Source organism: Juglans microcarpa x Juglans regia, chromosome 2D, assembly GCF_004785595.1.
Source record: "Juglans microcarpa x Juglans regia isolate MS1-56 chromosome 2D, Jm3101_v1.0, whole genome shotgun sequence".
In the NCBI taxonomy this organism is placed as follows: Eukaryota; Viridiplantae; Streptophyta; class Magnoliopsida; order Fagales; family Juglandaceae; genus Juglans; species Juglans microcarpa x Juglans regia.
Window position 1 is genome coordinate 34,536,211 of NC_054596.1, and position 26,396 is coordinate 34,562,606.

General features: G+C 38.0%; 2 protein-coding genes across 2 annotated transcripts; one reads left to right on the top strand and one right to left on the bottom strand.

Annotated features, from left to right (window-relative positions):
• Positions 1 to 5,361: 5,361 nt before the first annotated feature.
• LOC121250611 (LOB domain-containing protein 7-like) lies at positions 5,362 to 6,752 on the top strand. Its single transcript, XM_041149764.1, has 3 exons — positions 5,362 to 5,990; positions 6,177 to 6,364; positions 6,568 to 6,752. Exons 1-3 carry the CDS (start codon positions 5,481 to 5,483, stop codon positions 6,674 to 6,676), a joined length of 807 nt encoding a protein of 268 aa, XP_041005698.1. The 5' UTR covers positions 5,362 to 5,480; the 3' UTR covers positions 6,677 to 6,752.
• Positions 6,753 to 7,829: 1,077 nt separating this feature from the next.
• Positions 7,830 to 25,207, bottom strand: LOC121250062 (WD-40 repeat-containing protein MSI4-like). The gene is made up of 15 exons (XM_041148984.1): positions 24,891 to 25,207; positions 24,586 to 24,649; positions 24,159 to 24,245; positions 23,983 to 24,045; positions 23,634 to 23,699; positions 23,434 to 23,508; positions 20,997 to 21,072; positions 20,403 to 20,610; positions 10,777 to 10,858; positions 10,541 to 10,614; positions 10,277 to 10,388; positions 10,076 to 10,150; positions 9,781 to 9,857; positions 8,578 to 8,677; positions 7,830 to 8,251 (listed from the first exon to the last, which is right to left on the bottom strand). Exons 1-15 carry the CDS (start codon positions 25,106 to 25,108, stop codon positions 8,141 to 8,143), a joined length of 1,488 nt encoding a protein of 495 aa, XP_041004918.1. The 5' UTR covers positions 25,109 to 25,207; the 3' UTR covers positions 7,830 to 8,140.
• Positions 25,208 to 26,396: the final 1,189 nt, after the last annotated feature.

The window sequence follows — 26,396 nt, forward strand, 5'->3', positions numbered from 1 at the left end:
TAAGATGATGTATTTGTTATTTGTTAAAATCATGCATGGATAACCTACAATCCATGTAGTCTGTGGTTTAACTAGATGTAAGATCTTCTTTGGCACTTTTGATAGCAAGCAAATGAAAGGGACTCGAGTTAGGCGTTGAGATAGCAACTAGACTACGATTTATACGGTGTATTGAGATTAGATATATGCTCTTTTTGACAAGAGAACTACAACCGTAGCATGTATTTCATATTACATGTACTTTTACAACCAATAGTACATGTGAGTAAATGGGTCCATACTTCCTCACCATGTGAGTTATGTAGGTCATAATTGATGACCTTAATTTATTTATGTCCTAAAGAGACTTTTGACTATGTCATGAGGATGATATTTTAGTGTCTACTATTTTTGCATGTTATCTATGACCTTGAATGACGCAGTCTGAAAATGTATTACTGGAAAAGTGACTGGACTAAGACTGAATGACATGAGGACAAAGGGAAGATTATTTGATAACACATCGATATTGTATGTGTACTCGCTACTAGCAAGTTGTGTTGCTTCTTGGGAGTTGCGACATAGTTGTGAGTACATCAAATTTTATGGAAATTGAGCATTGCTCTGAGTCATTTGGACTCGAAAGGGATTATGAATGCTTAATATGATGCGACCAAATGAGTTGGAGCATAACGAGACATTTTTAGGGATATTGTTATACTGGTCTTCTCTAAGAGAGATTTGGTATAATGCACTCATTTTTTCTTTTACAAGTGTGCTCGATGGTTGCACAGTCTATCTGTCAATATGAACAAGATTGAGAACATATTGAGAGATGCACACCTGAGGTTTTATCTATTATGTGCGAGTATGAGATGTAATAAAGGGGCACCCATTATGGGCGCCCCTTGCTCTTCATATGTCTAGCAGTTATGCTTGACATATAAAGTTTAAACCACTTTAGGGGATGCTTGATGAAGGAAAATGAGAGAAAAAAAAAAGTTAAATAAAAAAATTATAAAATTAAAATATTATTATATTATAATTTTTTAATATTATTTTTATTTTGGAATTTGAAAAATTTTATTTATTTTTATTTAAAAATTTAGGAAAGTTGTAATGATTAGTTTGAAAGTTTTGTGTTTAAATAATATTTGGAAAGAAAATTAGATAAAATAAAATGAGATTGAAATTGTTGCCAAACATCTCCATATTTGTACATTGTGGCTGGGCACGAGGGTTACAAAATGGAGGGGCTACCTCCCCTTTAGTGAAAAGTATGGATGATTGGTACAAATAGAATCTCTCTCTCAAATATGTGCATCTATTTATTCTAGCATTTAGGCTGTGGAATATATGAGTGTTGTTCTGGTTTTACCACACACTAGATTTACAATTAGAAAAACTGTGGATCACAACTTAATGGCTTTTTCCCGCCACTTCAAGTCGTAGTTGACTCCTCGAAAATCTGTGACAACATATAGTATTTAAACCCACGAGCGAAATGTATGTCGAAAATACTCTTATTTCTGGCAATTTTTGTCCTCGCAAAATGTGTAAAATTTCATCACAAAAAAGTGTGCCAATCATGGTTAACTAGAGTTGAAAAAAGTAAATTTTTTTTTTCTGGGCGAGTTTTTTGTCGCCTGAAAAAGTAAGCCATAATGTTGAGAGTTTTGTTCGGAGATGGCTATTTGCAACGATTTTATTGCCGCAAGTATGCATTTGCCATCAAAAAATTAATTATGGTCACAAATAATTATCCATCGTCATGAAGACCGCCGTAAATGGACATTTGCTATCAAGAAAATATTTCCGGTGATTTATGATCGCCAAAAATAGCCTCTTATGAAATAAAAAAAAGATACTAGTAAAACAGTATCAGAACCTTATACCTACAACACAAAAAATGTGAACAATATATTACCAATACACTAAGGTCATAGATTAAAACCAAAATGCTAGTAAAACAGTATCACAGCCTTATACCCTTATCTAAAACACATCAAGAATGTAAACAATATATTACAAATACACTAAGCTCATAGATTAATAAACAATAAAAAAATAGTACAATAACTGAAATAGACCTAGTAAATCTTAGCCAACCTCTCAATGGTATACTTTTTAACAAGCAAATGGAGATTCAGATTGAGAAGATATTGGAATACAAACAACAATTTCTACATAGTTTGAAAAGAAAAGGAAAAAAAAAATAAGCATAAGTACTAAACGCTGGAAATATGCATTGAATGAGTAAAAGAGCAAAAAGAAAAACTTCTAAGTAAAAAACCAAATGCACTTGAGTAGAGCTGAAAGCAAAATAATCCCAAAGAAGCAGTAAGTATAACACTAAGTAGTCTAGGTTAGCCTGAAAAGTTAGCCTAACAAACGCACAGTTCACTAAATGTTTTCTGCCACTAGACATCGAAACCCCATCCAATAAAGTTAAGATATTAGTTTTAGAATCAGTAATCCTTAAATCTTATTGAAGCAAAAAAAAAAAAAAAAAAAGTCACATTTGAATGCAACAAACTATCAAATACCTTGGCAATTGAACCTATATATTACAAATACACTAAAAAAGAATACAAACAAGTACTATATTGGAATACAAACAACAATTTCTAGGTAGTTTGAAAAGAAAGGGAAAAAAAAAAACTAAACACCTGTACTAAACTATGGAAAAATGCACTGAATGAGTAAAAGAGCACCCCTAGCACAACCCTGAAACATAGACTAAAAGAATTAAAGGAGTTGGAACCTTCCACACTCTCCCTTCCAGGCATGTTCAAATTACGTGCCTTTATTCAAGCCTCAAATCAGTGTGCATTCCTTGGAATAACATTGAATGCACCACCTCCTTGGAATCTTGCAACAGTAACTACCTACAAAGACACAGGGCAATTGTAAAATATCATAAGAACAATATATCTCATGGAAATTTGATGCCTGACATGTACGAAAACATTGTAAAAGAAGAAGCTAGTGCCATAGGTTATCCACAACAATGAGGCTCTCATATACAAGCTACGTAGATTTTTTTAGTTACTGTTCTTTTAATCCATCATAATTATGTCCCATGCAACTTTTAGACATTGCAAACATGGTGATTTGGTGGTTGGTTTCTCAACAATCACACTTGTTACCAGCCAAACCATCATGTTAGAGAGGTGCTCGAGTCACTTCAACATGAGGCACAAACCTCTGCATGGCCTCCTTTTCCACTTATTACAACTTCAAAGAAGCCGCTCCAGCCCCTATGGGACCAGCTCTAGAGTGTGCTTCACCAACAGGTAGATTAGGTGCAACATGCAAGCCAAAGATAGCATTTACATTCTCTAATTAGGTTAGTTGTGCTTTCAATCTCTAATTAGGTAACAGAACTTCCATGAAGAAGAATCGAACCTCCCCACTCCCTCAAAGTAGAAGAAGAAGGAGAAAGTTTGCAGATAGTATCCATGCAAAAGTAACAAACTATACTTTATTATTTAATGGAGAATTAGATATTATTTTCTAATGGCTAACAATTGTTATTAGCACTTTTGAGCCCCTCTCCAATAAGGAATTCACTGTAGCAAACTGACTTTTTAACGGATGCATCCTGTTCCCCTTAGCATTTGGTCATAAACTCCATACATAATAGAAAACAAACTTCATACTCAGCAAAGCTAGACCATCTATAGATCTTAAAACGCTCATGGCAAGATACACGCTGGGCAAGAGATTCTTTTAATTAATACTCTAAAACAATGCATGGACACATAAATGAATCCATTAAGAAGCGTTTGAGCAAATCGGAGATCAGTAGCCTTATTGTTATATTATTTACTTAGGTAAGGAGGGCAGTTATGTTAGTCAAGCGAAAAACAATATAACAAACCGATTTTCTCCTGACAAGTTAGGATATGAAATTAAGAAGCAAAGATGGACCAACAGACCTTTAACTCTTCACGATGCTCTTGAAGGATCTTTGCAACTCCAAGAAGCATTGCAACATGGGCATCATGCCCACAAGTATGCATCTTCCCTGGAATTCTACTCCTATGCTCCCACTCCACCATTTCTTATAAATTCAAGAACGTCAACACAAATTGCAAAAACAAAATCTTTTGAATATCACAGAATAATCCCTACTTGCCAAATTCTCAATCTACACATTCAAATATCAACAAATCACTCAATCTTACAACAATAAACTATACTCATACATCCTACTTATATTGAATGAATAATCAAAATTTAATCAAACCTGCATAGCAAGAGCATCCATATCTGCCCTTTTGGCAACAAAAGGGGCTCTACCAGTCTCAAACTCCTCAAAACCCAATTAGGACTTTCCCCTTTTTTTGTTTTTAGTTGTGATCTTTTTACCACGATTTAGTGTTGCCTAAAATAGTTAAATAATCATTGCAAATAATGAAATACCATCTGATACATTTAGGTGCAATTTAATACCACCTTAGAAGACACAAAAGGCATAGGATTTGATTTTTTTTCCATCGAAATCAATTGCGGCGATTTCATTGTCGCCACAAAAACTATTTTTGTGACGAATTCTTACCCATTGCAAATAAAATGATTGAAACGAGAAAAATGACTTTTTGTGGCCAAATTTTCTGCAGAGCAAAATAATTGGCAGCAACTTAATCTCACCGTGAAAGATAGCTATGTAGTCGAAATTATTTGAGGCGATGTAATTTTCGCCATAAAAAGTAAGAATTAGCTGCAATTTCTAACTAGTCAGAAATAAAATAATGGGAATGTAAAAATTGACTTTTTGTGATGAAATTTCTATTGTGACAAAAAAATTCGTTGCAAAATGTCATTATTTGCTACTAAATTAAAGTCGCGGGAAAAAAAATTGTCCCAAAAACTTGTTGAAATACTTGAAATGGTTTGCCCCATTTCTTGCTTATCAAAAGCCAGAACTAATTGCCATTATGGCATAAACCATTTTATATGTTCGTGAATGCACTCAAGGAAATTTATTTACATGGTTTTGAATCACAAATCATCTTAAGTGGCATGCATGCATGGGTCTATATATAATTAGCTCGAGGCCAGCTAGCATGCATGCATGTGTGTGTAAGATGCATGACAATTGGCTTCTTAATTAATTAAATTCTGCAACACCAGACATTAATTACCTTAACTGCTAGAAAGGATTTAGGTAAGAATGCATGCAATATCTGACCCCATTTAATTCTAAGATACTAAAATCTTCTGCAAAATCCGACGCTATCTGACTCACTTAAAACAAAAGTTTAAACTTTGTTCTAAATCTGTCTCCCTTTCCATTTAGTATCCCCAATACTCTTACTATATACATTGACAATACAGCTACCAATACATACATACAAACATTATATATATATATATATATATATATATATATATATATATATATATATAGTTTCCAAGAACTGCATGCATTTTCTCTTGAAGTACCAATGCCATCGGATTGTGCATGAGTGCTTAATTTGAGAACACAAATTACAATGAACAAGGAGACTGGAAATATGCAGGCCTGTGCTTCATGCAAGCATCAAAGGAGAAAATGTGACGAAAGCTGTGAGCTAGCTCCATACTTCCCGGCAAGCAGGTATAGGGAGTTTCAAAATGCTCACAGGCTCTTTGGGGTGAGCAACATTCTAAAGATCTTAAGTGCAGTCGAGCCAAGCCAAAAAGAAGCTGCTGCTGAATCAATACTCATTGAAGGAAACGCAAGGAAAAAGGATCCTGTGCATGGTTGTCTTGGTATTGTCCGCAGCCTTGAGTCACAGATCGAGTTTTATGGAAAGCAGCTTGATTTTGTAACTCGGTGCCTTGCCCTTTCCCGTGAGAGGGAGAAGCTTGAGCTGCATCAGCGAAAGCAGAACTTGGACGCTTATATAAGCAGAAGTAGTACTAGTACAGCTTCTCCATTAGCAACGCAGCTTGATGATTATGACGATGATCAACTTGATCATGGGTTTAAGTATCTGACACCACTTCTGCTGCCCAAATTAGTAAGAAAAAGACTATATGTGATCTCGGATCTTTGCTTTTGGAAATATATTATAGCTTTTGGAATTTGAGAAAATCTGTTGATTTCATGCAGCTTAGGCAGATGATCAATGCATGATTTTTTCACATTTATGCATGATGCAATTCACGAGTTATGATGACTAATATGTTTTGTTCAATTATTCTAGCATGGTGAATATTTAGGAGGCATGAAAAACCCTCGATCCAATGATAAATATAATTATCAGTCAACCTTAGAAGAAGGTGTGGATGTGAAACCCTTTGACATCCACCATTTAGATCAAATGTTGGAATCTTATCAGCAGGATAGTTTTGTTGCAAGTTTCAGATCAGGACCTGGAGAATCTTCCACCTGGTACGTATGTAAATGTTGGAATTACAATAACTTTAGCATAAATCATGATTGTAATGGGAAAATATTATATTATATAACATGTTCTGATCATATGTAATACGTTGTTTTGTTGATTAATTTTGGTGCAATTATGGTATGATATTTATTTTCTTTCTAAAAAAATTGACATGAATTCATCTTTATGGAAACAACGCATGCAGTAGTCCGGTCTCCAAAGCCCATGGGAGGCAGCCTTTGGAGCGTGTTGGTGAGGGAGATGCACAAAACGAGGTCGGGTCATCTACAAAAGGAAAGGACGATAGAGACTTTTAAGGATGCAGAATGAAGTTTCCTTTTTTGTTTTTGTTTTTCTTTTCTCTTCTTTTCTTTTGGCCACATGGAAGTGATAATGATTTAAAAACGATATCGTTTGGAGGTTAGTAATCTGTGAATTATGGAACCTAAAAATTCTTTAATCTTTCGTATGTAATCCGAGCTTGTGTTTGGAGTTAACCAACCGTCTACATATAAAATTGTTTCCTCAAATTATAAATAAAAATAAAATAAAATAAAAAATTAATTCTCCGTTAAAGGAAAAGGAGTTTTGAGGAAAAGTGCTGTAGTATTTATTTCTATTGATCATAAGTCTAAAGCAACATCTGCACAACCACAAGATAACTGAATCCCTTGTTTTCACTAAGCGGATTAACATTTTCTCTTAACATTTGTCAAAAGTCTTGACATTTTACAAGGCTTGATATTTAGAAAAATTACTCTCATTAGATACTATTCACTTCCTCACACCCTATAAAAAACACCTTCATACCCTATAAAAAGTACCTCCACACCTTATGGACAAGATATAGGTATCTAATGTGAGAGTAAATAATGACTGATGTATAGTAAATCTTTAAGAAAAATAAAACACATTTTAAACAAAATAAAAAATGTTAAAAGTGTCGTTTCTAACCATTATTTTTATTTTGATATCATATAATTCATTATTTTTCACTTACCTATCATGTAAAATAGCATTCATCAGAGCACTAAAACCCAGCCAACCCACCATGGCTGCTGGGACTGCAGATGTGTAGGAAAGTGAGAGAGAAATTTAGATTTGCCGATTAGGGCAGCTGTCCAATTTCAAAATAAAAAAGGCCGACCATTCTTCCAAGGCACAGGACAGACAAAAAGGTTTGCAATTCTGTTGCTCTGCCAGAACTGGCACTTTTCCTCGCCCCCTGATGGAAGCCCTTGGTAAATTTCAAGCACAGCTTCTCACTTTTGCTTTTGTTATTCTTTGTATGTTAAAATGGGTTGAATTGAATTAAATTGATAAAATATTATTAAAATATTATTTATTATTATTATTATTATTTTAAGATTCGAAAAAATTAAATTGTTTATTATATTTTGTGTTGAAATTTAAAAAAATTATAATAATGAGTTGAGATAAGTTGAGATGAGTTATAGATCCACACGAAGCCTAATTTTTCCTTTTTGTAGCCAGGAAGAACGCATAGAGATCAGTTTTACTAAACTAAATAAAATATGTAATGGTCCAAACAGTAGTCATGACCTGGTCTGAGCATTGAGATAAGGATGATTTCACCCACCACCTAGGACTATCACATCTATGGTCTGACAAAACCAGTCCACAAAGACTCTCCTACAACAAACACATTGCTAGAAATTTCTCCGCCCAAAGACAATAATAGAGATGCTCCAAATCCATATAATATACCCTCCTTCAATGACTTGTTTCCTGTTAGTTTTACAGGCTTGCTAAAAAGGTTTTCAGGACTCTCGAGGCTTTGAAGCACAAGCAACCACATGCGACTTGAACTTCTCCAGCTCTGCCAGAACCTCCTCTTCAGGTCGGTAGATCAGATCACTCATGCGCCATATCTGCACAGATTAATGTAAGATTTACAAATCAATTTAAGTCACCCGAAACGAACTTAAGGAGAACGTTTTTATTAGCTACAAGGTATCCAACGCTTTTCCAACCCACCAAATTCAAATACCACCATTCATACAAAACTTCAAACAATTTTGCATATACGTTGCACAATGATGCTACAACAAACTACCAAATCACTCCAAGTATCTTAACGCTATCTCTCATAGGTTTCCCACATCTATCCAAGCGTGCATGTTTGACAATAATAAGACAATTTTCTAACAGTAATTTCCGTTGATATGCTTGTGTATAAACTTCAACATAGTCATACCTGCAATGTCCCTCCTCCACCGGTACTATCACAATCATCAGACACGCTAACAATTGTCCATGGATCAAATGCATTCCAGTGGAAGTCAACAACTTTGTCCCTACATAAGAGGGAGGGAAAAGATCAAGAAGGAAGACTTTATGAGCATATCGGTTTAACAGACTTGAAAAACCCTCTAGCAATAAAACTTGAAGGAAGAAATAATTATCTGATAAAACCATATAAATCAAGACTATAAAGGAGCCAGTACTATTTGCTGGCTATCTCATAACAAGTCATCACCCACTACCGGCCCCACTTAAGTGGGATTCCAAGATGGGGTGGCTTGAATACAGTTCTATCCTTCGACATTTTTTGCATCAAGTGGCTGCTCTCGAGACTCGGACCAAAGCACTTGCACTTGGCAGCCCAAGACTTACTTTTACACTGGCAATGGCCCCTATGCCGGTCATCTCATAACAAACATTGAGATTTTCCATAAAAATAATTAAAGGTTACAAATTGGAGCATAAGAACCATTACAGATAAGATATGTCAAGCAAAATACTCTAAACTACCATTCCGTGAAGAATCTCAACTCCTAATTTGCAAAGGTTCCCAAGTACAATCAACTTGGAGATTCCAGCATCGCTCAAATAGGGGAAAAAAAAAAAAAAAAAAAAAAAAAAGAAGAGAGATCTACTTTTGCATTCAAGATTCATCCAATACATCTGATCAGCACTAGTTTCTTTTTTTTTATCAGTAAATAAGAAATTTATTGATAATAGGCGAAGCCAAGTACACCGGACATATACAAGAGCCACAGCACTAGTTAAGTAAGCATAGTATTATTACCATAATATATACTTCCAAACGGACATGAAGATGAGATGGCAGAACTACAGCATAAGAAGACAGAGAACTACTGAATTTTTTTATAAGTAGAGAACTACTTAAGTATTTTCTTTTTTTTTCTGTAAGTAGAGAACTACTGAAGTTTAAGAGATAGAATAACAAAAACCAAGTTAACAAATAAGCAGCATTTTGATTCAGGTTGATGAAGCAAGGGAGGCCAAAAAAAAGATTGTGAGGCCATTAGAAAGACACGATAGCCTGGTTCATGAGATATGGTCCAAGGTACAACAGAATTTTGAAATATAAGCCTGTGTGGCTGGAAAGCCTTTCTCAAGGTAAGTTGAAGTAGTGAAAATGGCAGATTCAAACCTGTGCCCAGCATGCTGGAAAAACAACCCCGGAGGAGAACTTGGACTTCTTGTTGCTCGCTCTACCTTTTTACCAACCTGCAACATCAAATAAGAAATTGTCAAAGGCAGAAAAAGTAAAAGGTCAAAAAATCATCCATGTTACCAAACACATTTAGCATCAACATAGGCAAGATGGGGAAATGAGACGCAAATAACTAGCAAGCATGTTATTCATGAGTTTTTTGGCAAGAGCTACGTAGTCCAAGACGTGTAATAGCAATAAACACCAGACAACTACAGGTGAAAGTTTCCACCTTCTCATAATCCCAGATGTTCAAGAGACCATCCTCTGCAGAACTCCCAAAGACAGATGACTTGTCTGGAGACCACTGGAACAGGTATCACATATTCAGTAATGAAGAAAAATAGAGACTGGCAGTTCTAGCAACAGATGTACCACATAAAAAGTAAAAGTAAGAGAAAGATCACAGAAAAACAACAAAATTCATTAATACCTGAACACAAAGAACAGCAGCTCTGTGACCCTCAAATTTATATATAGAAGACCCAACTCCATTTGAAGTGAGATTTCGCCGATCAAACATACGGACAGAATTATCTGCTGATCTGGACAGATATTACAACAATATAAATGCATCTAGTAAATTTCAGTATCTCTCCACAGCACAGGATGAAGCCCCATCAAACCCAGAAGAGTATTGCATACCCAAAACACAGTGAAAGCAGAAAATTGAAAGAAATATGAGACTACAGCATACCCAGTTAGAATAAGGTTATCATCGTGGGGATTCCAATCAACACAGTGAAGATCAGCATTATGTGCCTTCTCAACCTGTCAATCAGAAACAAGAAACATTATAATCAACAGAAGCTGATAAAATTATCTTACAGAAAACATCGCATGTTCAATAAATTATATGATAGCCAAAAGCAGAATAAAAACTTTAAAAATTAAATAAAAAGACCACAAAATAAACTAAAAAGGGAGAGTAACCTTAACAACTGGGCTGGAGCCAACTCGTGCATCCCACAATATAAGGCAAGAATCGTCACCAACACTACAAAACTCCTGTGCACTTCATCGGACACAGAAAATGTGTCAAGAATAGGGCATGTCATAAATCGCAATAGGTAACAAGCTTGCAGCTATTATACAGAGATATAAATCAAACACATTTCAGTAGAAGTTGCAATGAAATATTTTAAGATGTGCTCAAAATACAACGAAATTAAAGGTGGGAAGGTCAATCCTCAGAAACTGACAAAAAGCTTAGTTTTTGTCAGACAAGATTCCCGAGAATTATAATCAGGTGAGGATCCCAGGTCCTCTGCAGTGCAAGACAAATCCAATGTACAAAACAGGAAATACTAATAATATTCAAATGTTCTTGATAACAGATATGGCAAATTGTAAATGGTGAATTCTTTGAATACGTCCAAGCAAACAGTGTCAAGACTTGGAAAATCCAACTCCTATACAATGCATTAGGAATCAGCAACTTGTGTCCACTGATAAAGTGTTAAAAATTACATGATTAAGTTGCTAAAATGAATGATATGTTTAACCAAAATATGAATTAAGCACTTAATTATATAGTAAAATTTAATACTTAACTCAAGGTTAAATTATGTTTAATGTCCCAAATTTTATTCTGATATTTTACTAATGTTGCAGGGCATTAAAGGAAATATATTAAAAGTAAATGGGTATTATTGGAAGTGCTCAATTAGCATGGCCGTGCAACAGCACACTCACGCACGCGGAACTGCAGGGAGTTTCAGGGACTGAGGCTTAGCGCAACAGCAGAGCAAAACGCAGGCATGCAATCGGCTCAAGAGATGCACTGCTTGGGGAGGAAAGCGCAAGACGCGCACTGCAGGACCTGGACGCGCACTGCAGAGGCGAGACCCACTCACCGCGAACGCAGGGCTGGAGACGAGCCCACGCTGAACTGCTCACGCACTCGCAGCAGAGACCGAAACGCGAGTCTGTGCTGGGCAGAAATGGACAGCAGCACGAAACGCACGAAGGTGAACTGCTGGACTGGCTCAAAACGCAGGAGGTGGAGAGATGAAACGCGAAAGCTGGGCTGGCAAAACGCATGAAAAGGCCACGACGCACGCACACTCAAAACGCAGAAAGGGGCTGGGCAAAACGCAGAGAGGGTTAGAGAGTATAAAGAGAAAAAAAAAGAAATTTTCAGAGGGCTCTCTCGCCGTTTTCAGTTTTTTCGCTTTTTCCATTTTCGTCGGTGTTTTTTTTTCTTCAGCATTGTTTTCACTCGGAGATTTTTCTTCCGTTATTATTTTTCTGCTGCTGGTTCTTCTTCTTCGGTTTTAGGGGTTTTCAGCACATTTGGAGATTACAGTATTTTCATTTTGCAATTTTTGTTTAGTGCAGTAATTAGTAATGTTAGATTTTAATCTTCTTGAACATTTTGTTAATCTAGAGATGATGGGCTAGATTTTTAGCTTGGGATTCAATGAGTAACTCATGACTATTTGGGGTTGGATTCTCTTCAATATTTAGTGCTTTTGATGATTAACTTGATGGATTATATTTCAATGTGCATCTAGAAAAGATTAGAGTTCTTTGTTCTTGGTTTAGATCAATTGTAGACGTAAAGGCACAATTGATACTTGAAGAAGTAACATGACTTTGATGTTTTTCTTTCACTTTTATATAATTGTCATATAATTTGTCAAGTAGTTTTGTTAGAATAAAAATGGTGGTTCATTGCTATATCATCCGACCATGATCTTCTAGGAATGAAAAAAATGGTTGAGAGAAAATGAAAAGAGAAGTAAATCCACCACCAAATTAGTGGGCGAAAATTGCATCCCAAGTGTTTGTTTAATTGCTTCCTACAAGTTTAAGTCAACTCCCCCCCCTTTTCTAAAATTTAGCGGTTAAGTTCTAAAATTTATTCTTCTTTTCTTTTTATTATTTTTTGTTCATTGCTAACTCATTTAGTTTAATCTTTTCTTATCATTTCAAACTTTCGTGTCACTCCAAACGGTAATATGTTGTCTTGCGAAAATGAAATGTTTGCTAAACTCATTGTCCCTGTGAATTCGATCTTGGGATTTACCCTTGTATTACTTTGACAGCTTCTACGCTTGGAAGTCAAAATTAAAAGCAAACAGTGTCAAGACTTGGAAAATCCAACTCCTATACAATGCATTAGGAATCAGCAACTTGTGTCCACCCATGGCGGAACAAGGCACCCTTGACAATGGCATTTTTTGTGTGTACAGAAGCCCTAGGGAATATCTTAACAATGGATAACTTGAATTATCAAAAAGGTTAGAGGCACATATAAGTGATGGATTGGTCTCGCATGTGCAAGAAGTGGGGAAATCGTCAAACACCTGTTGATTCACTGTGAAGTAGCTAAGAATTTTTTCTTTTTGTTTTTTTTTATAAGTAACAAAATTTATTGATCCTCATAATTAGGCATAACCCAAGTACACAGGTGGTATACAAGAGAGAAGTACCTAATTACAGCCAACGAACAAAGAAAGAAGAATACACATCATTAAAATTAACCCCATCTAATACAATAGCCTTAGCCCAAAGTAACAAAGATTGGAAAAATAGGTCTCTAATCCCCCCCAATGAGCGTTCTCTATTTTCAAAACATATTCCATTCCTCTCATTCCATATACACCACATAAGACATAGGGGTACCATCTTCCAAACCACTGCTGCTTGGCAATTTTCCCGTATGCCACAGCAACAATCCAAAAGATCCACCACCCTCTTTGGCATCACCCAAGCAATGTCTAGCCTTACAAAGATTTCATTCCATAGAGCCTTTGCCACATCACAATGGAGAAGTAGATGGTCCGTCGATTCGCCATTCCTTTCACACATGAAGCACCAATCTATTATGAAAAAGCCATGCTTCCTCAGCTTGTCTATGGTTAGAAGTTTCCTGTGAGGGGCCAGCCAACCAAAGAAAGCAACTTTTAGGGGCACTTTGCACTTCCAAATGCGCTTCCAAGGGAAAGCAGTAGAAGAATGGGTAGACCAAGCATTGTACAAAAATCTAACTGAGAAATTCTTGTTCCCGGGGTGTATCCACAACAGTTCGTCCTCCACACCACACTCCAAATTCAATGCATACAAGGTGCTATAGAAATAAGAAATGTCTTCCACTTCCCAATCTTGAGCTTATCTGATAAATGACACATTCCACTGCAGTAGGCCATTCGAAGAGTCCATGTAATCAGCAACAGAGGCTTATGCAGTGCAATTCTGAAAAGAGAAGGAAAGGCCTCCTTGAGACAACATCACCACACCAAACATCAACCCAGAATCTGACCCTTGTTCCACGCCCCGCCATGAATTTGAAATTACGAATAAAATCCTCCCAGCCCTTCCTAATAAATTTCGATACACCCACACCATACAATCCACGCACTTCATTACAAATCCAGCCTCCCCTAATGCTAACAAATTTAGCTTCAACCACGCTCCTCCATAAAGCGTCACTTTCTTGATGGTACCGCCACAACCATTTCCCGAATAAGGCCTTATTGAAAATGCTCAACTTTCTAATCCCCAAGCCACCACAAGATAGGGGAGAACTTTTTCTCGCCCCCCAATCCACCCCACAAGAAAGCACAGAATAATATTTCCATCCTATTAGCCACACCAGCCGGAATCGAGGATAATGAAAGATAGTACATAGGGAGGCTAGATAGCATACTCTTAATAAGACTGATTCTTCCCCCTTTAGATAGATACATCCTTTTTTCCAACAAGCCAACCTATTCTCAATTTTTTCGATGACATCATCCCATATTTCCTTGGATTTATGAGGAGCCCCCCAAGGGAAGACCAAGGTACTTCATAGGCAAAAAAGAAACCTTACAACCCAAAATTTCAGCCAAGTCTCCGATGTGATCTACCAAGCCAACCGGTACCAGTTCAGATTTAGACAAGTTCACCTTGAGACCGGAAACAGTTTCAAAACAAAGTAAGAGAGCTCTCAATGAGCGAATTTGATTTGGGTCCGGCTCACAAAGAATTATGGTGTCATCGGCGAACAGAGGATGAGATACATTGACGCCCCCAAATGAATTACCACTCGCTGAAAATCCAGACAAAAAGGACCCATCCACCGCTACCTCCAACATTCTACTCAATAAATCCATAACTAAGATAGAGAAAATGAGATAAAATGATCTCCTTGTCTCAATCAACAAGAGCTGTTGAAGAAGCCCTCGGGAGTGCCATTTACCAACACCGAGAATCTAGCAGTAGTGATACAATACTTCATCCAGTTGCACCACCTCTCCCCAAAACCAAATCTGTTGATAATATAGACCAAGAAGTCTCAGTTAAAATGATCAAAAGCTTTCTCCATATCTAGTTCACAAAGGATACCTGGAACACCGGATCTAATTCTACTATCAACATTCATTAACAATAAGGACCGAATCCAAAATCTATCTCCCCTTACCGAATGCATTTTGTGGCTTTGAAACAATATTTTCCATGATCATGCTCATATGATTGGCTAGTACCTTAGATATGATCTTATCCACTCCACTCACAAAACTTATAGGACGAAAGTCTTTCACCTCCACGGACTCGGCCTTTTTTTTTTTTTTTTTTTTCCAAATAGCCAGTAACCACTCATGGCGTGGCCCCGACCCAAGTTTATTAAAAATCCCCTCACTTGTGGCGAATGAATATCGTAGAAACATATCCAACAAATGAACTACTAAACCTACAAAGACCACCCAAAACCAAACGAAGACCGATCAAAACAAGCCTAAGTTCAAAAGTAAACTGCAAGACCAAAAGAGAAACCAAAATACAACCCTCAGCAAGCCTATGTACGAAAGGAGGGGAGACCCCACCTATCTAAACAAAGAATCCCCTTTAGGAGACGAGGTAGAGTAGACCGCTCTTCGTAAATCACATTCTTACCCATTTCTCCCTCTCTAGCAAGAAAATCAGCTGCACTATTACCTTCCCTATATTGATGGAGCACCATGACATTTACCCCTTCTAACGCCACCACTAGATCCTCCCAAAAATCCCAAAGGTACCATAAAGTGCAAATACCTTTCCAAAGCCAATCCACCTCAATGCGCGAGTCACTTTCAATTATCACATTCAAATAGTGAAGCCGTCTACACAAACGTATTCCTTCCAAATTTGCTTTTAGTTTCGCGCTATTATTCGTGCCTTGTCCAAAATGACTTGAAAAAGCCGCTATCACTCTACCATGGCAATCTCAAATAATTCCTCCACCTCCTGAATTACCCGGATTTCCCCTACAACTACCATCACAATTCAGCTTGACCCAATCAAAAGGAGGCTTAATCCACGACACGAGTTTACCTGGCCTTATTTGGAATAGGTGTTATGAAGGTGGCATTAAAGCTTTTCTCGAATTTCATATGTGAGTGAAATTCAACAAAAATTTTAATGAAATCCTCCTTAATAATGTCCCAACAGACCTAGAAAAAAGCCATTAAAAATCCGTCTCGTCCTAGAGCTTTATTGCTGTCCATTCCTTTCAGAGCCTTAAACACCTCTGCCTCTTCAAACATCCTCTCTAACCATTCAGCACACGATTGATCAATCGTGTCAAAAGCCAACCCATCAACCTTAGGCCTCCAAGGGAATTGTTCCGTGAGTAGATTATCAAAAACTGCACTATACGATTCTTAATTTCAGATCTGTCCAAAAGAACATTTCCTTATGAATGCAGCACCTCCATAGCATTAAGGCCCAGTTTGTTTTCACAAATCATCTCATTTCATCTTATCTAATTATTACAACTTTCCCAAACTCCTAAGTAAAATACAAAAAACAATTCAACTTTTTCAAATCCCAAAACAAAAATAATATTAAATAATTATATTCTAATAATATTTTATTCAATTTTTAATTTTCATCTCATCTCATCTATGTAACCAAACGAGACCTAAATCTTCTATGAGTGTTGGCCACTCTATGAAAAAAATCGGTACACTTATCTCCTTCCTTCAGCCAAAGGGTCCGAGATTATTGTCTCCATGAGATTTCTTCCATGAGAGTAAGTTTTTCCAGCTCAACCACAACAATAATCTTCCTTGCATTCTCCTCATTTGTGAGCGCCCCAACAGTCTCGTTTTCATAAAAGCATGAAAGTTCCTAAAACAGAAGCTTCCTTTGATCATCAATCTTCCCAAATTCTTCATCATTCCACAATTTCAGATCTGTCTTCAAAGCTTTAAGCTTTCCAGCCAACGCAAAGCTGTCCAGTCTTGGAAGTCTCTTTTGACATAAATCAGAAAAATTGGCCTCCCAAGACAATGATACAATGAATCTGTCCAGTCTTGACCAGACCCTCCCATTGGACCACGTAAAATTCCCCCTGTCAAAGGTAAATCGACCAAGTCCAGTTCAAAAATAAGATCAGCAAATTCTGCCATTACCAGACTAATACAAGAGTTCCCCAACCTCTCACTCAGAAAGCTAGTTATATTGGACCCGTTTGGATAGAGAGATAAGATAAGATGAGATGAGATAAAATGAAATGAGTTGAGATAGTTTGTGAATAATAGTGAGATTATTAGTTGAAATTAGATGAGATGAGATAAGATGAGATGGGTTTTTTGTATCCAAACGGGCCCTAAAATCTCCCCCAATACACCACGGCCCATCCCACCAACTACACATACCAGCAATCTCCCAAAGAAACCTTCTATTGCCGTCCACATTAGGACCATATACACCAGCGAAAGACCACTTGCAGCCATCGTCCACATTTTTAAAGAACAGGCCACCAAGTATTCCTCGACATACTCCTGAACCAGATTGACGACCCTCGTATCCTACAATAATTGAATGCCTCCCAATGCCCCTTTAGAGGCAAGATAGGCCCAACCCATACGAAGGCATCCCCACAAGCTTATAACAATACTTCTATCTATGAATTTTAGTTTGGTCTCTTGAAGACAAACGATATCAGCCTTCCAATTCCTTAATAGATTTTTAACACAACAATGCTTGCATGGATCGTTCAACCCCCTTCCATTTCAAGATAAAATCTTTGGTTTCATTGATCACATATATTCACCCTAACCCCCTTACCCCTTCCTCTGCTTGCACTGCCTTCCCGAACATCTTAATTAATAGAGCAAGCTAGTCTCCTTAATTGACTTTCTTTTTCAGCATAAGATCTAGCCAAGAGAGGCCGGCCCGATTCGATAGCAATGAGGAGGGCTTTAAATTGGTCTTCAAAACCCTCACATGAAATCCCTAAGCAATCCCATATTTCCTCCACTTCCTGGAGAACCCAATCCGATTGAGAGTCTACCCACTGTGAACCCAGCAGCATAGAACATATGGGGCTTGGGTCGTCCCTTGTCCCTTCCACACCATAGTGAGGTGAGGCAACACCTTCCTCTGACTCCCTACAAACCAACTACAAATCATACACCTTCACACACTCCTCATTTGCATCCTCCAAAGCATTCTCAAAAGAGGAAGGAACCCCTGCAGAGTCCTTGTCAGACTCATTCTGGACCAGCATCCTCACGCCTTCAAAGGGGCTACCACAATGTTCTACAAGTTGCAATGAACCTCCAGAGACTTGTGACAACCCATTTATGGGGATAAACCACAGAGAAGGGTCATTTCTGACAACCTTAGCAGTCTCCTCGATCATATCGCAGCCATTCTCACTCAACGAAGCAGAGATATGTTCCGAAAAGCCATCCAGATGATGTCCAACAACCTTGTCAGTGCCGGCCAGGAGGGCCCTGAGGCTTTCACCGGCGGATCCAGAGGAGAAACATCTCTCAAGCCTAAGGAAAACTCAGGAGATGGTTTGATCCACTGGGGGTCGGTTGGGACCAACTTCAACGAGCCACCCAGAGGGTCGCCAGCGACTGGCGACTAGCGACTAGCAACCTTGTTTGTGCCGGCCCGAAGGTCCCCGAAGCTACGACATTACCAGCAATCTTGTCTCTGATCCTCCATGTGGGCTTGGGTTGTGAGGCCCAACCCAGCCTTAGTCTTTCCTTTGTTCAGGCCCATGGTGTGAGGCCCATTGGAGTTGGCTTATCTCTCAAGAACCTGAGCTATTAAGTGACTTGCCCAGGCCCGGGCCCGGGCCCAAGCCCAAGCCCAAGCCCAAGCCCATTTCCCTTCTCCTCAAGACACTGTCTAAGGCAATTTACTTTCTCCTGCAAATGCCCAACTATGTCTTCATTTCTAGAAGTGTATTGTGCACGCCATTCTCTACCAAACCGACAGTAGGCCTGCAACCATCTCCTTGCCACTAAGCACTTGCTATGCCAACAATACGATGTTCCTACACAAGGCCATAGTCGAGTTTGTGGCTTGTTGTAGCTCCTCCATAGGCCGTCTCCACTCCATGCCCCCCATTCCTTTCCTGCACTCAAACCGGCACCGTGGTTGTCGGCTGTGCGAGTGCATCCTTGTACGAATGTGATTTCAGGTGGTTCACCACCGCCATTGGCCCCATAAATGACCGCCCTCTATTACGACCACCCTCTCTAAGTGCACCTATCATTGTCCTCCATCCCATACTGTCCATCACTTCTGGGATGAAGATGAAGCTACGTCTCCCACCATTTCCATACTCCACTAGTGCCATGTATCGACCACGGGCATTGGAGCATCTCTGCGCAATGAAGCTTTTGGCTCCCTCCCATGAAGTGCTGTAAAAGTCCTTTTTTTCACCCTTCAGACAATCCTCAAGTGATTTGGTAAACCATTGCATCATTAATATCCCCAGCCTCACTGTTTTCACCACCTTCTAACTCCTCTCAGTGATGACCATGGAACTTATAATTGTGAAAGCATTTGTGCCTCATATCCATCCAGTTTCATAACAAAGAGTTTAGATTCTATCTCTTAAGTGTTTCGGGTCCCCCATAGTCACACTTCACCTTAAAACTAGACTCTTGGAAAAAATCTCACCCAACCAACTAGGTGTTTTTAAAACTTAGAAACAAGTGATAAGTTTAAAGGTGAAATCTCTCTAGAAATTGATCAACTTAATCCACAGATCCCATGATGATACATCATGCTCAATTAGCCAAAACTATGGCACCTAAAATCCGTTACAGCAGAGAACCTTCTGGTTATGACTCAACCTATGCTTGCAACCTTCTGGCTAAGACTTTTTGGGCAGCAATCTTCCAACTTCTTGGGATAGAATGTGTAATACCATTTCTGTGGAATCAATGGCAACACAGGGAGGCACACCAAACATCTGGTGAACGCTTCTCTATGCTTAATGTGGAGTATTTTGATGAACTGTAGCGACCAGACCTTTGAAGATTAGGAGAAAAGGCTAACAGAGTTAAAAACTTCCATGCTTAGGTCTTTGTATGAGTGGACTACGGTCCATACAGATCTAATGTAGATTTTACAATTCCTTGCTACCCTACCCTTCCTTAAAACGTGTTCCCTTTGAATGCTCCCCTGACGCTTTTTAATAAAACATGGTATCTTATCAAAGAGAGAGATGAGGCCTGATTATCAAAAGGCATGAAAAAAATCTGAATTCACATGAAAAAAATGAAACTTAAAATGGTGCCGCTCTTGGGTACATTGCAAATAGATAATGCAGATGTTACCTGGATGGACAGAATGCCACATCTTCAACTGTATCCTCATGCCCAAGGTAGACACCCCTTGGTCCAACAGAAGGGCCATCAGCAGCTTTATCATTGCCTTCCCCAGGTTTAGAGTTTGGTTTAATGATTGATCCCCCAGCTCCTGGTGATGTGGCTGTTGCCGAAATATGGTCCTGAATACTCCACAAAACCACCGACTTGTCCTTCCCTGCAACAACAATTGTATTCTTCAGATGAACATAAAATTAAGGACAAAATTATTTATATTAAGCATAGTAAGAAAGGGAAGGATACAGCATGCTGGATCTCCAGCATATTACAGCAATGCAACATTAAAAAATATTCATCAAGTGCCACATGCAAATAGAAAATGTAATATAAAAAATTAGACGTTTAAAACAAGACAATTATTAAAAATAATTTATAACTTAAGCATCATATGATACCCTACATTCCGAAGGCATTTTTAGCTCACTCAAATTACAGCCCTGTTTTATCTTTGAATTCAAAGGTGATAATTCATAGCATCTCAGGTTGGGGAAGTAACTAGATTGATATTGGAACTTCAAAATATAAATAATGAGATCCATCCACCTCCAGATAGCACATAGGGTTCAGTCGGGCACATTGCAAGAGCGAATTCTGCATTATCTTGATGTCCAGTCAAAATCTTCAGGAAGCAAAATTTGATGTTAATAACATAAACAGATAAGCAGAATCAGTGCAGGCCACAGAAAAGAAGACAGGATGAAAGTTTTTGTAATAGCATCAAGTTAGTCTCAACAAGAATCTAAAAGGTTCACAAATTTACTACACTCATGTCCAGAGGTTGTCATGCCAGAAAGTCCAGAAAATAAACAAGTTGTTTCACTGCTAGTTCATCATCTTTAACACAGTTTTATTAGGTCACTTTGTATGGCTGTTTGTGCATTCTGACTCGTTTTTCACTCAAACAAGAAAAAGTTTAGACATTATATTAATGCATACCTAATTTCTTACATTAATTAAGCACACCGGTGTATCATGTTAACTTTTATTTATAAAATAATTTCTTGATTTTATTTTTAATTTTCTTTATAAGGATACATTTTCTTGATTTTAATTATATAACTCTCTCTACTGGAAAATAACTTACCCACCACAACCTAAACCTATGACCTCACCAACCACCCTATTCTTATTGAGTAGGACCATTTAGTCTTAACCAATGATGACACCCACCACCAATGAAGGCCATTGCCTAATTTGTTTTGGCAAGCAAGCTGAAAACTTTGAAAAAAGATCTGAAGAAATGGAATGAAAATGAGTTTACCCATGTGGAAAGGAAAAAGCTTCTCCTTATGGAGGAGTTTTGTGTGACGTTGATGCATTACCAGAAGGAAAATCCTTGCCTCAGGTGGAAGACTCGAGAAAAAAGGAGATTATATGTGAATTGGAAAGAAGTACACTTTTAGAAGCTAGAGACAAAAGTCAAGGGAAATTTGGCTGCATAAAAGTGATAGGAATACAGGTTTCTTCCATAGTGGCAAATTTGAATCACAGAAATAATACCATTGAATCAATTGGTAGAAGAGTCGGTTAATATAGATCCCACAAAAATTAGAAAGAAGGTCGAGCATGTATATGGGCTCACATTTGATTCTATCAGCAGGAAGGAGGGCAATTGGATTGAAAGGAATTTTTTTTTTTTTTTTTTTTTGGGGGGGGGGGGGGGTCCTGAACAAGATTTGATTGGTGACAAGGCTCCAGGACTCGATGGTTGTTCATTGACCTTCTTTCAAACATGTTGGGAGGATGTGAAAGTAGACTTGACGAACGTTTTTTAGGAGTTCCACATGCATGGGAAGTTTGTAAAGTCGCGATGCGGAGAGCAGCTCTCAAGGCTTAAGACAGGGGAACCAACTACATCCCTCATTGTTTGTAGTTTTCATGGAGGCATTCAGGAGACTGTTGACTATGGATGTGGAGAGAGGACTCTTGTCAGGTTTTTGGCAAGCTACAGAAGTTACGAAGAGCTACTTGTGCAGCTGTGCTGTATCTCCTTTTTTATGATAAATTGATTTTTATTTTTTTTATAAGTAAAAATTTATTAATATTAATAGCATAGCCAAGTACACTAGATGTATACAAGAGAAAATACCTAGCTGATAAATTGATTTTATCTGGTGATAATGTGGATCGTTTTTGCCATACTGCCTATTATTATGCTTTGAAGCTACATCATATTTTTTTCCCAAATTGAAGATTAACTTACAAATCAAAACTAGTTCCTATTGGGACCTTTGAAAATATTGCTGGATTGGCTACTATTCTGGGATGTAGGTGGCAGCCTTACCCATGAAGGACTTGGGATTACCTTTTTGGTCATCATTTAAGAAAAAAAAAAATCGAATGACATCATTAAGAAGATGGAACAATGTTTGGCAAGATGGAAGTGACTCCATTAAAAGGAGGCAAGCTAACTTTGCTCAAAAGTACTTTATTTAATTTCCAAAATTGAAAGGGAAGGGAGGGGGTGGTACTTAGTGAGGAGCTCAAGTTCCACCTAGCCAGTTGGCAAAAGGTTTGTACTACAATTTTGGGTGGCAGGGCTCATTTCCCCATCAATGCAAAAGGTTTGTACTACAATTTTGGGTGGCAGGGCTCATTTCCCCATCAATAGTGCATTGATGGGGAAATGGATATGGTGGTCTCACACAAAAAGGCAAGCATTATGGCAATCATCTGTGAAATTATGGCAATATATGAGGAGGGTGGAGCTCCATTGAAGTCAGCAATCCTTGTGGGGGTTGGTGGTGCGGAAAAATTTAAGGAGGTGATTGGAGGTTTTTGAGAGGATAAGATCAACTGGATTCCATAAAAAATGATGGTTTGAGGTCAGAAACTTTTATGATGCATTACAGCCCTAAGAATCAATTTGAGCCTTTTTTATATCAACGATTAAATTGATATAAAACGTAATTTATAAAGGATTTAAATATTGGACATGTATCTCATAACAAGGAAAAAACTTTCTGAAAACAGTAAATACCAAATCTGGACGAGAGTTGGTAGCTCCAAGGACAGCATGACGGTTAGGTTGAGCTTCAACATCCCAAATGAGAACCTGAGTTTTAGTGAATCTGATAATTAGCAGAACTAAACATCTCATAAATGATATATAGAAATCAAAGACAGTAAAGCATACAGGATTCAAAATATATGCATGACCAACTTAATAAAGGAACTTACATCAGGACTGTCAGTATGAGTGGCCACAATCTTTGAGTTCTGTGGGAGTTCCCTGATTCTGTTCACCTGCAACATTATATTCACTAATTACTGGAATGAAAATCAAGAGATTGAACATTAAAAAGGGAGATATAATTTGCAGCAGAGCCTTTCATTGAAAATAATAGAAATTTAACTAATCCGGATATCTATTTCCCGCCATTCTGCAGGAAAAAGAAAAAAGAAAAAAAAGAATGGTGGCATGCTTTTAAACTAGATTCAATACAAGGTCAGACCAGAAAAGTGTTCCATTTCTTTTTTATGTAGTGGCAAATGTCATGTGTGCATTTGGTGCATGCACGATTCATACCTCCCCAGGATGTATGATGGTCTTGTACTTCTTTACAAATGGTGACCGTGCTTCTTCATTGAACTGAAAAATGAAGCAGCTAATGTTAATCAAAAGAATTAGGCTGCATGCATAACCTCATTGAAAATAAAGTAGTTGGCAAAGAGAAGCAAAAATATCACGAAATTTGCAGTCACCTGGGATATGTGCTCTGCAGCTGCAACCCTAGGTTTGACAACTTCACAATTTGCAATGACCAGAGTATTTGGAACACTACCATCAGTCTGAAAACAAATGGGAAGAAAAATATTTAAAAAATAAAGAGAAGAAGACCCATGAGCTTGTTTTATACAAGAAAAGCTACAATCCAACTGCAACACTAATATCAGAACAGATCACTATAATAAATCGCATTAGTGTGAGGGATTCACCAAGGATAAGAAACACTTTCCCTACAAAGGGGAAAAAAGGAATGAAGGCCCTACAATCAAATATATTAATCGACTTCATTTTTTATGTCCTATAACAATGTTCAGTTAATTAAGATAACCACAGACCACTTGTTAAGTTAATAATGAATAGGTATCTATCCTAACATAACTAATCGAAATTGAGCAGACTTGCCTGTTCAGAGAGATAGAGACGCTGGCGATTCTTGTAAGTGGCTTTCTCGAGCTGAGGACCCCACCTGTCAGTAGCAATAACAAGATTAGCCCTTAACAATAAACAAAGAACAAAAAATGAAACTTGCATAAACCCTAAGAAGTAGAAGACAAGCTCAAAACTCTAAATATTAAGATTAAATTAAAAGAAAAAAGAAAAAGAAAAACCCTAACGTTGAGGATCAGAACATGCATAAACCCTAAACCAGAAAGTTAAAAAACCCTAGAAATGACAGAGAAAAACCATGGGGAGAAATGTGCATGTACCGGCAAGAGAGAGAGGGCCAGACAAGGTTGTGGTTGGCGAGCCAGTCGTAGAGGACAGGGACGAGAGACTTCCACTGGGTGTACTTGTCGTCGACGGTGGGCTGCTGGGACTTCTTGGCCTCCTTCACCTTCCCAGATTCCTCTTTCTTATCATCCTTGGGCTTCGGCTTCCGGCCCCTCGTCTCCTTCTTCTTCACTACCTGCGGCTGCGACTCCATTTCTGCTTCACCTCGTGCTCGTGCTCGTGCTCGTTGACAACTGTGACACTCCTAGCGTATATAACCGGACAACCCAAATACCGTAGAGATGAATCTCTGCAACTGTTATGGGCCGAGCCGGCGATAAGTAGTTTAAGGCTCAGCCCAGCAACCAAGTCCGAATCTGGCTTCCAGAAACAATGCTCAAATCGTGAATGAGACTTGAACTGAAACTTGAAAGACCTGTAGTTTTTTCATGTAAAACTTTTTTTTGTTCTTTTGTTTTTCTTTTTTCTTTTAAGGTTTTTAAGTTTTCGATAAGTAGATATCAATGAGTTAATATGCACTCGCAATGAGTTGGTCAGCCAAATATTAAGGTCTATGGACATTTTATCGTGTTTTCCTATTCATAATTTATCTATCCAATAAGAAATATGGTTATGTCGCGACAAATATTAATGCCCAAAAGAACTTTATGAATAAGAATAAATAAGATGAACAAGTGTTCAAGAGGTATGTGCTAAACAAGGTGTCTAAGAAGTAAATAAATGATATAATCTTTAGGAAAAATTACTACACAGGTTAGGCCTGTGTACAAAAACCGCAGATCCGGTCTGTCTGAATGGCCTGATCCGACCTAGCCGCTAAATACAGTTTAAATTGATGTATCTGTCGAACCCATGAAATGTTGGTTTCAACCCGAGCAACCGACCTAAAGTCATGTTTTAAGCATAAAATCCAAATCAAACCATAAACTCTGAAAGCTTAACTCCATTCTCTTCCTCATTATTCCTCCCTTCGTTTGTCACCATTTAGTTCCTTCTCAAAGAGCCAGAGAAGACTGATGATGAGGATGATAAGGAAGAAGTATTGACGCTCAACTCATCTTCTCATTTCTGTGAGGAAGGGATCAAAGATGAAGAGTTTGGAATCCCCCTGCCTACATAAATCTCTTCTATGTCAGCACCAAGGAAGAAGCAGTCGAATTCTAAGCTTCGATCTCAAGCACTCGAGTGATAGGTACCCTTTTCGAGTATCACAGAGGGCATGCCCATATTTCATTTCAAGAGGATGCCAAACAGGACCCAGCATTTTTTTATCGAACTCGCAACTCCAACAAGTATTTTGGTTCGAGAAATGGCATTAGCGCTGCCCTCTTAAAGGTGTTAATACATTCCCCAGTTTTTACCAAAGTTTTGCCAAAGATCTTGAAAACCCTCCTCAATCTCCCAAAATTTGAGATGATCTTCGTGGCCCACAAAAATAAATTATAGCCATATTTAGCAAAACCATTTTTCTTTATGTAAAA